This window comes from Gossypium raimondii, chromosome 11, assembly GCF_025698545.1.
Source record: "Gossypium raimondii isolate GPD5lz chromosome 11, ASM2569854v1, whole genome shotgun sequence".
Classification (NCBI taxonomy): domain Eukaryota; kingdom Viridiplantae; phylum Streptophyta; class Magnoliopsida; order Malvales; family Malvaceae; genus Gossypium; species Gossypium raimondii.
In genome coordinates this window covers 30,647,082-30,663,927 of record NC_068575.1, presented here as the reverse complement: position 1 = coordinate 30,663,927, position 16,846 = coordinate 30,647,082, and the positions used below count along the sequence as shown (strand labels likewise).

The 16,846-nt window shown below is 35.8% G+C and overlaps 2 protein-coding genes and 1 non-coding gene across 3 annotated transcripts; 1 reads left to right on the top strand and 2 right to left on the bottom strand.

The window, feature by feature from the left end:
* Positions 1–2,277: 2,277 nt before the first annotated feature.
* Positions 2,278–4,052, bottom strand: LOC105804223 (uncharacterized). The gene has a single exon (XM_012636728.2). The coding sequence runs from the start codon at positions 3,821–3,823 to the stop codon at positions 2,597–2,599; it is 1,227 nt and encodes a 408-aa protein (XP_012492182.1). The 5' UTR covers positions 3,824–4,052; the 3' UTR covers positions 2,278–2,596.
* A 3,065-nt stretch (positions 4,053–7,117) lies between these two features.
* Positions 7,118–7,224, bottom strand: LOC128035073 (small nucleolar RNA R71). Its single transcript, XR_008191476.1, has one exon. It is a non-coding gene; the product is annotated as a small nucleolar RNA R71 (small nucleolar RNA).
* Positions 7,225–7,969: 745 nt separating this feature from the next.
* LOC105801119 (uncharacterized) lies at positions 7,970–8,812 on the top strand. Its single transcript, XM_012632450.1, has one exon. It carries the CDS (start codon positions 7,970–7,972, stop codon positions 8,810–8,812), a length of 843 nt encoding a protein of 280 aa, XP_012487904.1.
* Positions 8,813–16,846: the final 8,034 nt, after the last annotated feature.

The following is a 16,846-nucleotide window of genomic DNA, read 5'->3' as shown; positions in this document are numbered from 1 at the left end:
CATGTTGTCATTTGAGGTGCCTAAGGGCATATTGGTTGTATGAAACTATACCATATGTATATATCTTGTTTATGCTTGATTTGGATGTCTTATTTTGGCTTGGTTATATATGCAAAGCTAGTTATACGTACATAACAAATTGGGTAAGAAAAATGACTTGTAAAATGGCCTATTTTCGTCCACACGGGTAGAGACACGGGCATTTTTCTCAGTCGTGTATGACACACAGCCAGGTGACACGGTCGTGTGTCCCTTGTAGCTTTCAAAGGGTTGCAAGTTAGGCTGTTAAATGGCCTAGCACACGGCCTGGCACACGGGCATGTGGGGTTACTTCGAATGGTACATGGCTTGGCACACGAGCGTGTGACTTGGCCATGTGACCCAAGTTAGAGAGTTACATGGGCGCGGACACGGGCTGGGACATGGCCTTGTGTCCCTATTTCGAATGTCCATATGGTCTGAGACATGGGTGTGTCACGGCTTAGCCACATGGCTGTGTGACCCCTGCAGTGTTAAAAATTCTCTAAGTTTCTGATTTAATCTCGACTTGTTTCTAGAACGTATTTAGGGCGTCGAAGGTTAGTATAAGGGAAAATATGTATGATTTGACTTGTTTTTAACATGCTTATTGATATGTTATGAAATGTTTGAATTTTTCTGTCCGTTTGTATTGTAAATTCCGGTAATGCTCTGTAACCCTATTCTGGTGCAGGATACGGGTTAAGAGTGCTGCAGTAACAAACTAAGGTTGTGTTTAACCAAAACCTTTTAAATCTTAAAGAGCACACGACCATGTCACTTGCCCATGTGTGGCAAACGACTGTGTGTGGCACATGACCGTGTGAGCAAATATGAACCTTAACAATCAAGCTACTTAAATCAATCTTTTAGTTAAACTATGTATATGCAATCACCAATTCATAAACCTATTTCAAATACACAAAATCATACCAAAGACATAATCAGATTCTAATTCTAACCAATATACCTCAAGGCACCTCAATCACACATCATAAACCAAGTCTAAAATGCATTACCATTAAATCCAAATTAGAAATGACCATACACATGCTTTTTACGCAATCAAAATACCAAAATTTCATTCATCCATTTGACCACAACTTACAAGATTGGTACCAAACATTTACACTTAATCAAATAATAACACAACCAATTCAATTATCAAATGTTAAACCTTAAACAAACATACCATACATTCAAGGTTACCATTTCAAGCCATAATCAATTTAACAACTTGCCAAAACAAACTTATACATATGCTTATATACATACCATCATCTTTCATTTAAACTCATTACTAATTAACCTATCATATAACAACAACAAAGTTAAACATCAACCATTCCTTAAAACATTCAAAACTACTTTCAACATTCATTAACCATCAAAATATTCAAAGTGACAACCCTAGATACATGCCAATTACATAACCAAAATAGAATACAAACTTTAGTGAATCTGGGGCCTTGATTGGATGCTAAAGTGAGTCTCAAAATGTAGCTACGAACTTAACCTGCACACAAAGAGTAAAACTTCACGATAAGTATGCAATGCCATGTATCTCTATATAATAAAATGTTATAGAATAGTCCATTCAATTATAAGCCTTTATAATAGAAATGTTTCCATTCAATTAGGTTTCAATAATCACAAACATCATCTTGCATTCTACTTCCAAACTGTCAGTCTAATAATAATTAATTAAATAATGAAAAATGTATCAAAATCACTAAAAAATTTAAAATAATAAAACTGGTTTAACCGTTAATTTTTTTTGTCTTGATTTCTTATTTTTATTGGTTCGAATAGTTTGCTATACAACCGCTATATTTAATTAGATATATTAAATAATTTTTTATCTAGCTTAATTTGATGACTAATCTGATCTTATTCGAATAATCATGGATAAAAACCTTTGACATTTATATTGTTACTAAAATAACTAATAATCAGGGACGGCGTCAAGGGGACAGACAAGAACCCAACTCCCCTTAAAATAGTAAATTATCATTTTAATCCCTTAAATTTTTAAATTATAAATTAGTTTAATGGTAAAAGATATACTTTGGACTTTAAGATGAAAACAAATCAGTTTAATCCTCTAAAATTTTAAAATGTTAAATATATACAAAAGTAAAATTATATTTTAATTCTATTAAAATTTTATACTCTAATTTTATTCAAATATAAACTTCTGAATTCATCCCTCCTAATCATGAGCAATTATATAAACTTGGATTGCCAAAAAAATTCCAACAATAAATCTTTATTTTCAAAAGTAATTAAAGGCATATTTGTTTGCCAACGTATGTCTGCTAGGACAGATATTGCAGAAGGCAAATTACATTTCTCTAATTAAATAATAAACCAGAAAAAGAAGAAGAAGAAGTAATAAACAAAATAAAGAGAGCTTTAGAATTTTCTCAGCCAAATCCAATCTTATTTGTGACAACAATTTTGTTCTTAATTTATTGCTATATATTTTTATGTTTTAGTGGCTGAGATTATGACTACAATAAATTTAATAATGCACTCCAAAAAAGAAAAAAGAAAAAAAAACCAAGGGATTAGTTAATTAATTATTCTTCCCCTCTTCACCGCCTTCTTCCAAGTAGGCTTTCTTTCTCCCATCATTTCTTGCACACAAACAAATCACAAGGAAACTCGTGGCATAAATCCCATGGACCTTCCAGTTAGTCTTGGGCGGTTGTCGCAAAACCACCCTATGGAACACCGCCACGTAATAATGCAGCCCGACGGTGAAGCCGACGAAGGTCTGGCCCAACCCCAACATCCTGGAACCCAGCCCGGACACGGTGGAGAAAACAAGCACAAGATGCATCAAAAGAAGCAACAAGTAAACCACGTATCCAAGTGTCTGAACCACCTGTAACCACACGTAGGTAGAGGGAGAAGTAGCGTAGAAAAACTTGAGCGGCTCGAGCCCAGTAACGAGGGAAGTGAGGCAAAGGATGGAGAAGTAAATGGAGAGGTAAACTTGGATAGAAATGAGGATTTTTTGGAGTGAAAAGTAGGCTTTGACACGGTTGAAAATGAGTGAAACTAAGAGCAATGGGATTAAAAGGACAGCGCAAGAGTATATAGTGGCAATGGTAGGGGCACATTTGTTGCCGACATATGGTTTGAATTGTTTGGTGATTTGTTTGTTGTATTTGGTGATGTAAGCTTTGGATGTTGTTGTGATTTTTTCAAGGTCTGGGAGAAGGGTTCCCTGGATCTTGGTTGGCAGATCTTTGAACTCGGCTACTAAATCAGGATCATATTCTTGGTGAATCGAGCTTGGTTGTTTTGGTTTCTGGCTTGTGGGGTTTTTTACATTGCTTAAGTTGTTTATGGGCTTCGATGGTTCATGGGCGTCAGTCATTTTTTTGCCTTGTAGAGTTTTAGTGGTAACATTGTTCTTGGGTGGACTTAGTTTAGACTTGGAAAGGGTACTAGAGAGTGTTGTTGCCTTTGTTGACTTGATTGGCTTGGAAAGCTTGGTTTGGTTCTTGGTGGACAATTTTGAAGTGATAAGTTTGGTTTGGTTCTTGGTCGATAGGGTGGATGATTTGATGAGCTTGGTTTGGTTGTTCTTAGTGGACAAACTTGGGGTTTTCTTCACCGACAAGTGCTGATCGTCTTGTTCTTTGAGCTCTAGCAATCTTCTTCTAGCACCAACCCCATTGGTTTGAAGCTCATGGTTCTCAATGGAGGCGCAAAGGAGCATAGAAATCAACATAAATAGAGCAAGACAAAACACATGTATCTTACCTAGACTGAAGTATATTGGTGGAGCCATTGGTGGAACTCTCAAGGATAATGCCCTGAGGATCTAATATTCGTGATCCAATGACCTTTTTTTGGCCAATAGGTGATCCAATGTCTTAAGATTCTTATTGGATCTAAAGTTCAAGTAATAAAAAAGAGGTGGAGAAGAGGTGGAAGAGAGAGGATTGGAAGCAAGTAAAAGAACAGTGTTATATAAATCATTTAAATGAAAGGCTGATGAATTTAATGGAAAAGTGGTGAAGAAGATGAGGCAAGTCACGTGGGGAATTTGGTTCATTTCGTGGGGATACTTTTCAATATATGATTTTGTTTATATATTTGAATGATGGTAATTAATAGATTTTCTTTTGGTTGGTAAATAATACAATGAATGTATAATACATCCTCAAATTATGATATTTATTTTAATTTATTCTTTAAACTTTAAAATGTTTTAATTACATATCAAAATTATTGATATTATATCAATCATATACTTTTATTTTAAAACCATTAATTTAATTATTAAATGATATGTTTAATCTCAAATAGCTAATTTTAAAATGAAAAATTAAAGAACAATAGAAAGAAATCGATTTATTAGTGGGAAACATTAAGGCTTCACTTGGTAGAGTAGAAAGAATATCGAAAAATGATTTTTTTTCCATAGGTGTTCTTAGTAGGAAAGAGGGAAAAGTTGAAAGAAAAAACAATTTTCTCTCGATCCATTGTTTGGTAAAGTTGAAAATAAAAGGAAAGAAAATAAAACATTAACAAAATGAATAATTTTGAACTAATGTACATATCTCTCTCATTTTCTCTCTTCTCATTATACCTGTAGTGGACAAACTTTATGTGAAAAAATGCCTCAAAAGAGGATAAAAAACCACGGGTGAAAGGAGATTTCGCTATAATAAAGAAGAGTACAAAAGATTGAGAAACTCTACTTTATAGGCTGAAATTCGTAGCATATATGACTACAATAACGCTACTTTAATTAGAGTTTAAGTGAGAAACTAAAAATAGAGTTTAATTAGGAGAAGAAAAACCAAAAATAAACTTTAGTCAAAATAAAAGGCATTCTCCCACAAATCTCCACATTGACTCGTATTTGGACTAATTGTATCAGCCTGCTTTCAGTGGTGTCGGAAATAGTGGTTTCGAGACCATGACTCCAATGAGTGAGTTAATATTTTAATGTTTATTTAATGTTTATAGAGTTATTTTAAGGTTGTATTAAATTTTCGATAAGAAATTTTAAAGTTTAAATGATTAAAAAGGACCAAATTGTGAAAGATGCAAAAGTTGGTTTCTCATAATTAAATGGATTAAACGGCTATGTGATAAATGATAAAACTAACATATTTCAATCCCGTTCTTAATGCATTTTTGGATGATTATTTATGTAAATTGGCGAATTTGATGCTCCTAATCCTTTGAATTTATGTTTGTATACTTGGTGAGCATTTGCGAGCTAAAAGAGCGAAAAATGAGCGAAAATCAAACAAAAATAGTAGATTTCAGGAGCCACATGGGCTGGGCTTTCCCACACGAGCTAGATACACGACCGTGTGAGCCACACGGCCTGGACACATTACCATGGGCCAGACTGTGTCAATTTCGCAACTTGCTTCCCAAACACATGAGAAAAACATAATTTTTAGGCTTTCTAAGCATTCTAAAGTTTATAAATACCAAATAGAAGAAGAGATATGGGAGCCATTAGAGAATATTGAAGAAAACAACTCGAAGAACACCATTGGAGCCAACTCTGAAGCAGATTTCCATCAAGATCGAAGATCTCCTTTTAATTTCTTTTGATGTTTTTATGAATTTCTTTATTTCTTATGGTTATTCTGAATTTGAGATGTTTTTATTTAGAATTATGAACTAATTCCCTAGATACCTAGGGAAGATGAACCCCATGTTGAATTCTATTATTTTATTTCTATTTTATACGATAAATATTTGATTCTTATTCTCAGTTATGTGTGCTTATTCCTTGTTTTAATTTTTTCTAGATATTAATTCATGTTTAATGTGCTTAACTCAGAGGAGGAAAAATCCCTATTTAAGAGTAGGTCTAGCATAATTGAGTGGAGTTGCATGTAATCCTAGAAATATGACGACATAAATCTACTGGATTAGAGTCAAATCTAATAAGGGAATTCATAGATTGGGTTAATGCAATAATAGGGGTTTTAATTAAAAAGAAATTTCAATTAATCAACCTAAAGTCAGTTGCTCTTACTCTTGAAAGAGATATTAACATAATTTAAGGATTTCTACGGATCAAGATACCAAGTGAATAAATCATTTAATTCAAATTCATAATAATAAATGATGTCCAGGTGGACTCTTTCCTGGGTATTGTCTCTCATATTGATTATTTTTTAACTATTTTTCTGATTTATTCTCTGTTGAGTTCTTAGTTAAATTAGTTTAGTAATTTTAGTTTAAAATCCATCACTCCAAATTGTCAGCTAAATAATAGAAAAATGGTAATTACTAATACTTTTAGTCTTTGTGGATACGATATCTCTACTCACCATAGCTATACTCTTTATCGATAGGTGCACTTGCCTTTGTCGTATTTTTAGTTAGTTTCGTGATACATCAAGTTTTTGGTGCCATTGTCAGGGAGTAAAATATTAGGAACACTTTATTTTTATTAATTTAGCCATTTTTATTTTATTTTATTTTTTGTTTTTAATTTAATTTTTACAGTCTAATTTTTCTTTTATTTTCTTCTAGTAGTTTCTTTTAGTTTATGACTAGAGGAAACCTGTCGGGACCATTGCTTCTTGACAGCGAGATTGAAAGTACTGCTCATAGAAATCGCAGAGAAGTAAGGCAGGGTCAACAAATTATAGTAGACAAAAAAGAGGACAACAATATTACTGAGGTGATGAATGATAATCAGAATATTCAACTACCTCCTACAGCAGCTCCTATTCCTCGTACTATGTACAATTATGCCAAGCCCACTCTGACTGGGATTGAATCGAGTATTGTGCGACCTACCATTGCTGCAAATAATTTCGAAACGAAGCCTAACACAATTTAGATGGTACAACAGTATGTTCAGTTCAATGGTTTGCAAGATGAAGACCCAAATACTCATTTGGCTAATTTTCTAGAAATTTATGATACTTTTAAGATTAATGGCGTCACTGATGATGCCATTTGCTTACGGTTGTTCCCATTCTCATTGAGGAACAAATCAAAACAATAGTTAAACTTTTTACCACGAGGTTTCATCATTATATAAGCTCAAATGACCGAGAAATTTCTGCTGAAGTACTTCCCACAGGCTAAAATAGCCAAGTTGAGGAATGATATCTCTTCCTTTGTTCAGATTGATTTAGAGACTTTATATGATGCATGAAAGAGATACAAAGATCTATTGAGATGGCGCCCTCACCATGGGTTACCTTTATGGTTACAAGTTCAAACCTTCTACAATGATTTGTATCCCTCGACTAGGCAGTTAATTGATGTTGCAGCCGGTGGAACACTAAATAATAAATCACCTGAGGAAGCTTATGAATTTATTGAGGAGATGACAATGAATAATTATCAGTGGCAAGTTATGAGGACAAAGCCGATGAAAGCAGCCTATGTTTTAATTCAGATGCAGTCACCATGTTATCAAACCAAGTAGAATTGCTAAATAAGAAAATTGATGGTTTATATCTTTCTATGCAGTAAATCTGGTGATGCAATGTGATACAAATGAAGGTGGAATGAATAATCTAGAATGTTTACCCTTCGACCCTAGCAAAGAGAATGAGGAAATCAATTATATGGGTAACAATTCTAGACTTCAAAATAACCCTTATAGTAATAAATATAATGTAGGTTGGAGGAACCATCATAATTTCTCTTGGGGTGGTCAAGGAAATAAAAAAGCATAACCACCTCTAGGCTTCCAGCAACCTTATCTGCAAGAGAAAAAGCCGATCCTTGATGAGATGTTGACAAATTTATCTTGGTGTCTAAAACGCAGTTTTAAAACACTAAAGCAACACTGAAAAATCAAAAATCATCGATTCAAGGACTCGAAAATCAAATAGGTCAGCTTGCTAAATTAATTTCGAAAAGACTACAAGGTAGCTTGCCTAGCAATACTAAAAATAACCCAGGAGAGCAACTTCACGCAATTACTGTTCGAGACATGGAAGGGTTAGTTGAACTTGGACAAGAACCTAGGCAAGAAGATGTGGTGAACAATGATGAGGTTGAGGAAGACAAGAAAGAACAAAAGCCGATTGTCAAAGAATACAAACCTCGAGTGCCATATCCTAACGTGTCGAAGAGATACCATACGAACGAACAATATGGTAAATTTCTTAAGCTTATTAAAAAATTACACATTAACTTATCATTTGGTGAAGCTCTTTCGCAGATGCCAAATTATGTCAAATTCTTAAAGAGGTTGTTAACAAACAAGAGGAAGATAGACGACTCGTCAACTGTGGAGCTCAACGCAATTTGCTCGGCCATTCTCCAAAATAAACTACTCAACAAACTAACAGATCCAAGGAGTTTTACTATTACTTGCCTTATTGGTAGTTTAAATATTGATAATGCTTTGGCTGATTTAGGGGACAATATTAATGACATGCGCTACAAAATGTTTAAACAAGTTGGTCTTGGGAAACCCAAACACATTAGGACAAGTATTCAACTAGCGGATAGAACCATTAGATATCGTAGGGGTATTATTGATGATGTACTCGTTAAAATCAATAAATTTATATTCCTTGTTGATTTTGTTGTTTTTGACATGGATAAGGATAGTGACGTACCTTTGATATTAGGGCAACCCTTTTTAGCCACTGCTAGGACTATTATCGATGTTAGTACGGGTGAACTTGTGTTTCGTGTAGGTGACGAAAATATTATTCTCCAAGCACGTGATTCTGTGAGAGTCTCTAAGGATCAGGATGATATTAAATATCTTTTGAATGTTAGTAACCATGTGGCTCAACCTTCTTTGCAGGAAATCCCTCCTTAAAATGTGTTGGAGCCATGTTCTAGTCAAGGCGACTGATAACGCTCTAGAATAACATATTTTATGTATTAATTATGTAATTATTCTGAGTATGATCCTGCTAATTTGAGCTATTTATGATCTTTTATCTCATAGAGACTAAATTTGAGGCGAAAGCAAAATTAAGGGCCAAAAGCGTGAGTTTAGAGAAAAAATGGGCCAATGTACGACATGAGAAAAAGTTGGTGCCAAAAGTACAAGCATGGAGGACACAAGGGTTGAAATGCAAAAAGAAGATATTTTATTAAACTCTATTTTAATTATATCATGATAATTAATATTTAGATAATTATTAAGGATTATTTTTAGGATTTTATTTTATCTTTATTTATCCTCAATTAAATGTATTTATCTTTTAGGAATTTAAGTAGGATTAGACTATCTCCCCTAGCACTATAAATAGGGGGTGAAGTAACTCAAAAAGGGATCTCATCTAATATTTTTCTGTAAACACTCTCTCCTCAAAAGTCTAGGCTTTTATTCTTCTCATATTTCTTTTGAATTAAATCTTTATTTTTATTTTATTTATTTTCTTTTCTACCAAAACCATGAGCCACTAAACCCATCTAGCCGAAGGTTGTCAAAAATCCCCAAAAGGGTTTATGAGGCTTAGAATTCGTGATTAGCCTCCTCACGAGTATTCATCGCTTTCTCCACACTACTGGCCGACGCTCATCCATGTCCCTAAAGAAGTAAGCTTTTCAACGTATGCAAAGGCGGCCACTTTGTATGTTTTGGGAAGGTTGCACAGTCGGTTCGTTAGCTTACTGCGTCAGAGGTTGGCGAGCCCAAGAGACAAAATGGCGTGGGATTCGCCATTGAGAAGCGTTGATCTAGCATAAGACAATCCCACAGAAGCGATTATTGGCTAGAGTTAGGTTCCACCACATCGTAAGTCTAAATCATTCGAGCTGGTGGTCATAGGCCTCCTCTTCCACTATAACTGGCTTATTCAGTTTGGGAAGGATCATCTAAAAGCCGAGGATTGAACCCAAGGTGGATCGAGACAACTGGGGGCTGGAATCTCCCATAAGAATTTCCTTTCTCTCAATTCTATTTTTAATTTCTCTAATTTTCGATTGAATATTCTTAAATTTGTTTTTATTTTATTTTTCGTTTTCAAATCAAAGCATTTCATTCTGTTATTTTATTTATTTTATTTTTTTCAGGCACGTAAATTTTCTTGGGAAAGATTCTGCCTAGGATTTCACGGAACAAGATATTTTGCAAGTCCAGTCCCTGAGGATTTGACCCTACTTCGCTTTTACTATTCTTTTTCATTATTTATTAGGGATAGGATATTTTTGGTTCTTTCAACGACCACATCAAATTTTGGCGCCGTTGCCGGGGACTGACAACATACTAATCTTGTTTTTTTGTTTCTTATGACCAAATCTGCTCCAGGTACTCTTGCATTCGATTCAGAAATTGAGAAGACTGCTAGAGCCAATCGCAAGGAGACAAAGTTACGGAAAAAGCAGTCAGCGGTGGTTGGAACTCAAAGTAACCCACTGCCAGAAATAGAAGTCGACGACGAAGCTGAGTCTAGGGTTAACGAAAACCCTACTCGAACACTTGAAAGCGAAAAAGTAGAAGTTGACTCACCAGAAGTGCTTAACGCTAGGGTTAATGAAAACCCAAATCTAGCACACCAACCAATGGCTCAAACGATTTGGCAACTGACTGAAGCTCCGACAGAACAACTGCCATTGTGTATCGCATTTCCTACTATAGATACTGATTTTGAGTTGAAGTCAGGTTTAATCCAATTACTGCCAACTTATCGTGGGTTGCAAAATGAAAATCCCCACAAGCATCTGAAAGAATTTCATATGGTTTTTCTTAGCATGAAACTTTAGGGGGTAACTGAGGATTAGATTAAATTACGTGCTTTCCCTTTCTCCCTAGCAGATTCCGTTAAGGAATGATTATTTTATTTACCCCCTGGATCTATTACAACTTGGGCTGATCTATCTCGTTTATTTCTGAACAGATTTTTTCTAGCGTCTCGAGCAGCTGAGGTAAGAAGAGAGATCGTTAGAATAAGGCAAAAAGAAGCTGAGTCCCTCTACGATTATTGGGAGCGGTTTAAGAAGTTGTGTGCAAGCTGCCCACAACATGGTATGACGGAGCAATCTCTCCTCCAATACTTTTACGAAGGTTTGAAGCCCATGGAGATGAATATGGTAGACGCTGCTAGTGGAGGAGCATTGGTCAACATGACTCCCCAACAAGCGAGAGACTTGATCTCCACGATGGCTGCAAATTCTCAGCAGTTCCAAGCCAATATTGAACCCCCTAGAAGGGTTCACCAGCTAAGTAATTCAACCTTAGAGGATAAATTTGATAAACTTACTAATATGATGAACTCTCTTATTGCAGAAAAAGCGAAGACAACTCGATTATGCGGAATATGTGCTACACCTGATCACGTAACTGATGCATGTCCCAGTTTATATGAGATACCACGGCCCATCTGGATGCTGTGGGAAATTTTCCTGGGCCGCCACAAAGGCAGTATGACCCCTACGCTAATACCTACAACCCAGGGTGGAGGGACCATCCTAACTTAAGTTATGGCGCAAATCTACGAAATAACCAGCCATACCAAAATCGATTTCCGCAACAATCGCAAGGTTCAGGTAATTTTCTAGAAACCATGGTCAATAAGTTAGCAGCTAATGTTCTTGATTTTCAGCAGCAAAATCTTAATTTCCAAAAAGAGATGAAGGATTTCCAACAGAAAACCGAGGCATCCATCAAAGAGTTGACCACATCGATTGAGAAATTAACCTCTCAAGGGAAGCTTCCGTCACAAACAGAACTAAACCCTAGGAAAAATGCAAATGCAGTGACGTTGCGAAGCGGAAAGGTAATGGAACCAATTCCTGACAGGAATCTTGCCCAATAAATCACCCAGGAAAAACCTGAAAAAGACGAACATGTCCGACTGAAGCCTCAATTGCCTAAAATTCAACCTCCATTTCCAGAACAATTCAACCAATGTCGAAGAGGTAAAGAGGACAAGGAAATTCTTGAAACATTTAGGAATGTCGAGATCAATATTCCGCTGTTGGACGCCATCAAGCAAATACCGAGGTATGCCAAATTTCTTAAAGAACTTTGCACCAACAAGCGAAAATTAACAGGTAATGAAAGGGTGAATGTTGGTGAGAATGTATCTGCAGTGTTACAATGAAAAATGCCGACAAAATGTAAGGATAAGGGCATGTTTGCAATACCATGCAAAATAGGCCATCTGGGAATTAAGAAGGCTATGTGTGATCTAGGGGCTTCTATAAATGTAATGCCATATTCTATTTATGAATCACTTAACGCAGGTTTTTTGACAAAAACATGTGTTATAATTCAATTGGCGGACAGGTCTGTTGTGCATCCAGAAGGAGTCCTTGAAGATGTTCTGGTAAAAGTTATCGAGCTTATTTTCCCTGCAGATTTTTATGTGATCAAAATGGAGGAGGATAGCACTCTTGGATCTTCAGATCTCCTGTTGGGTCGACCGTTCCTTAGTACAACTAGTATTAAAATTGATGTTCGAAGTGGAACTCTCACGATGGAGTTTGATGGGGAGATCGTAAAGTTTAATGTCTACAACGCCATTAGCCATCTAAGCGAAATCTTGAGTGTAAATCGTATCGACATAATTGACTCTTTGGTGGAAGAGAATTTTGAGTCAATTTATGGAGATAATTCTGAACTTAATGAATTTGAATTTGTTAGTGAGTTATTATCTTCAAATACTAAACTGCTACCTTCTGTCATACAGGCACCAGAGTTGGAGTTAGAACCCCCAGGAAAGGCTAGGAAATTAGACATCCAAGAGTTAGAAGAAATTCGCCATGATGCCTACGAGAATGAGCACATTTATAAAGACAAAACAGAGTTGTTTCACGATAAGAGAATAGCTCAGAAGCATTTTTCGGTAGGACAAAAAGTTTTACTTTATAACTCCGTGTTAAAGTTATTCCCAGGCAAGCTTCGATCACGATGGCAAGGACCTTTTATTGTTACTATAGTGTTCACACATGGAGGAGTTGAAATAGAGAGTGAAGAATCTGGAAAGCGGTTCGTAGTCAATGGTCAGCAGTTGAAGCCATTTTATGAGAATTTTCAAGCCCACACAGTTAAGAAAATCCGTTTGGAACCACCATTGAACCAATAACGGCGTCGAGCTAACGACGTTAAACAAGCGCTTGTTGGGAGGCAACCCAATTTTTATTTTCATTTTTTTACTTTATTTTATTTTACTTATTTTATTTTATTTTACTTATTTGGATATTAATAATTTTTTCTTCTTTTGCTTAGATAAAATAGAGCGAAAATACGAAGAAAACCGTTGAGCAACGCTTAGAGCACATTAAGGCCTGACTTGAAACCTTTGGCCAGCAACTAACCAAGCTCATTGCCATCATTTGCGATCGACAGTAACAACACAGAGAGTTTTTCTAAACTTTTCTACCTATTTATTTCTTTTCGTCCACATTGAGGACAATGTGGTTTCAGTAGGGGGAGGTAATCTTCGTTATTACTATCATTTTCTGCTGTGATTTTGGTTATTGTTGCTGGTGTTGCTACTTGAGGCTTTATTTTGTCCATATTTATTTTTTTGGAATCTCCTGCCTCTTTTCATGCCCAAGATTTTTACCAAGAATTGTCTACTATTTGACCTACAAGCATGATTCTTGTTTTCTGATAAAATTACGAATTTTCCATAGTTGATGCCATCTCCACTGTTTTATTCTTATTAGACTAAAAATAATTGTGATTCATAAAGTTAACTTTATCTTGCTTTTCGTAAAATTGAATAAGTTTAAATACAAAGTGGACACTTAATATGTTTGCATGCTAAAATATGTTGATGACTATTAAGGTAATTACTGAAACTTATTTTTGACACTTGATTATTATTATTATTATTTATCTAAAGTCCTCATAAAAAAAGTTATTATTAAAATGTTGTTTAATGTTTCCGTGGTTATGAGTGCAGCTTAAAAACGTGACTGACTGGGTAACCAGGGTAGGTTGCTTAGGTTGTCATCCTATTTCATGTCAAAAGGTTGTGTGACGTGTTAGGTAAAACTCCGCTAACCGAAATTAATTTTTAAGAACATGTTAATGAAATAACGGGTGGGGTGCTTATCATCATCTCTCTTTGCGTCAAAAGGTTTGATGTGTTCTTAAGAAAAATTATAATAAATTAGGAGTTTGCTGGGCTGATTAACCGGGGTGGGGTGCTTGGCTGTCATCTCTCTTCGCGTCAAAAGGTTCAGTATATTCCTAAAGCATAATGAAGAAAAAAAGAAAAAATAGATAAATTGGGGACTAAAAAAGGAAACAAATAGGGTGTCTTGGTAGGTTTGGTAATTTACCTAATTTTCATTAAATAATTCAAGTCGATTCTAATTTTTGTGTGTATTAATTGGAAAACTTTTTCGGTTTTACTTAAAGCAAGCTTAGGGTTCTCTTTATTTTTCATATGCATTTTTGACTGATTTTTATAAAACTTTAGAGTTGTATTTTTTATGGCAGAATCTAACTTTCACAGTAGATAGGAACCATACTTGAGGGCAAGCATGGGCTAAGTAGGGGGATTTGATAACACTCTAGAATAACATATTTTTATGTATTAATTATGTATTTATTCTGAGTATGATCCTGCTAATTTGAGCTATTTATGATCTTTTATATCATAGGGACTAAATTTGAGGCAAAAGTAAAATTAAGGGCCAAAAGCGTGAATTTAGAGATAAAATGGGCCAATGTGCGACACAAGGAAAAGTTTGTGCCAAAAGTGCAAGCATGGAAGACACAAGGGTTGAAATGCAAAAAGAAGATATTTTATTAAACTCTATTTTAATTATATTAGGATAATTAATATTGAGATAATTATTAAGGATTATTTTTAGGATTTTATTTTATCTTTATTTATTTTCAATTAAATGTATTTATCTTTTAGGAATTTAAGTAGGATTAGACTATCTCCCCTAGCACTATAAATAGGGGGTGAAGTAACTCAAAAGGGGATCTCATCTGATATTTTTCTGTAAACACTCTCTCCCCAAAAGTGTAGGCTTTTGTTCTTTCATATTTCTTTTCAATAAAATCTTTATTTTTATTTTATTTATTTTCTTTTCTACCACAACCATGAGCCACTAAACCCATCTAGCCGAAGGTTGTCAAAATCCCCAAAAGGGTTTATGAGGCTTAGAATCCGTACTTAGCCTCCTTGCTGAGTATTCATCGTTTCTCCGCACTACAGGGCTGACGCTTCCGTCCATGTCCCTAAAGAAGTAAGCTTTTCAACGTATGCAAAGGCGGCCGCTTTGTATGTTTTGGGAAGGTTGAACAGTCGGTTCGTTAGCTTACTGCATCAGAGGTTGGCGAGCCCAAGAGACAAAATGGCGTGGGATTCGCCATTGAGAAGAGTTGATCTAGCATAAGACGATCCCACAAAAGCGATTGTTGGCTAGAGTCAGGTTCCACCACATCGTAAGTCTAAATCATTGGAGCTGGTGGTCGTAGGCGTCCTCTTTCACTATAACTGGCTTATTCGGTTTGGGAAGGATCATCTAAAAGTCGAGGATTGAACCCATGGCGGAACGAGACAACTGGAGGCTGGAATCTCCCATAAGAATTTCCTTTCTCTCAATTCTATTTTTAATTTCTCTAATTTTGGATTCAATATTCTTAAATTTGTTTTTATTTTATTTTTCATTTTCAAATCCAAACATTTAATTCTTTTATTTTTTTATTTTATTTTTTTCAGGCATGCAAATTTTCTTGGGAAAGATTCTGCCTAGGATTTCATGGAACAAGATATTTTGCAAGTTCAGTCCCTGAGGATTTGACCCTACTTCGCTTTTACTATTCTTTTTCATTATTTATTAGGGATAGGATATTTTTGGTGCTTTCAATGACTGCATCAGCGAAAGAAAACAACATATGAAGAGCGAATGGAGCCACTCGATAAACTAGATGAATGACGAACACATGTCAAACAGGAACTGAAAAAGCACGATGAAGAGCCAAAGTGATTCCAGGATGAGCATGTGAATGGAACGAACTAATTTAAGGCTGGGGACAAAGTATTTCTAGACAAAACGGATCCACAAATCTCCCCTTCGGAGCTCGAATCAAACGGATCAAACCCATTTACGGTACTGAACGTTTTCCCATGTGGTGCAGTCGAGGTAACTCATTTTGAGTTCAGCACATTTAAGGTAAACAGTACTCGAATTATACCTTATCTTGGTAAAATAATTGATAATGAGAAAGATGAGCGTCAACTTCGGAAACCACCATGACCGTACACATACAAGGTAAGTCGAGCTTAGACTCTAAATAAGCGTTTCTCGGGAGGTAACTTGAGTTTTTAATTTTTGTTAACTCTTTTAATTTTATTTCATGGTAATTTAAAATTACTTAAATTAAATCCTTATTTAAAATTTTAAAAAATGTGTTTTTCACCTCACCTAATCCAGAAACCCTTTCCCCATTTCGTTCGTCTTTCCCCTTTTCTTCCCTCCCATCACAGCCTTCCCCTTCTGACGAGACAAACCCAAACCCCAACCACCATCCCCGATTTCTCCCCCTTTTCTCTTCTTCTCATTTTCCACTGCCTCGCGACTCTCCCCTTCTCTCCTTTTCCTTTTCCCTCCAAACTAGTTGACGCTCACACCCCTTTCGCCCCCATGATGAGCCGCGCACTATTGCTCTCTGACTCGGCGATATGGCACATCATATAAGCGTCCTTGAATTTGGAGCTGCTTTAGGACTCTATACCACGGAGTTCATGAGTGTCGAGGGGTTCCTTTTTTTTATTGGCACATCAACTATTCGTCGTCTCTGTGCTGGATAGAGCTTATGGCTAGGACGATGCCCTATGACTCGATTCGATCAAAGGCGACTTCACTTCCTCCAGCCTTGCGATTTATTTATGCCATATTTTTTTGTGGAGCATGGCCACGGGGCACACCT

What these genes read in the sequence shown, in the direction of transcription:
- LOC105804223 (XM_012636728.2), bottom strand. Translation starts at nt 3,823, where the DNA reads ATGGCTCCACCAATATACTTCAGTCTAGGTAAGATACATGTGTTTTGT.
- LOC105801119 (XM_012632450.1), top strand. Translation starts at nt 7,970, where the DNA reads ATGGAAGGGTTAGTTGAACTTGGACAAGAACCTAGGCAAGAAGATGTG.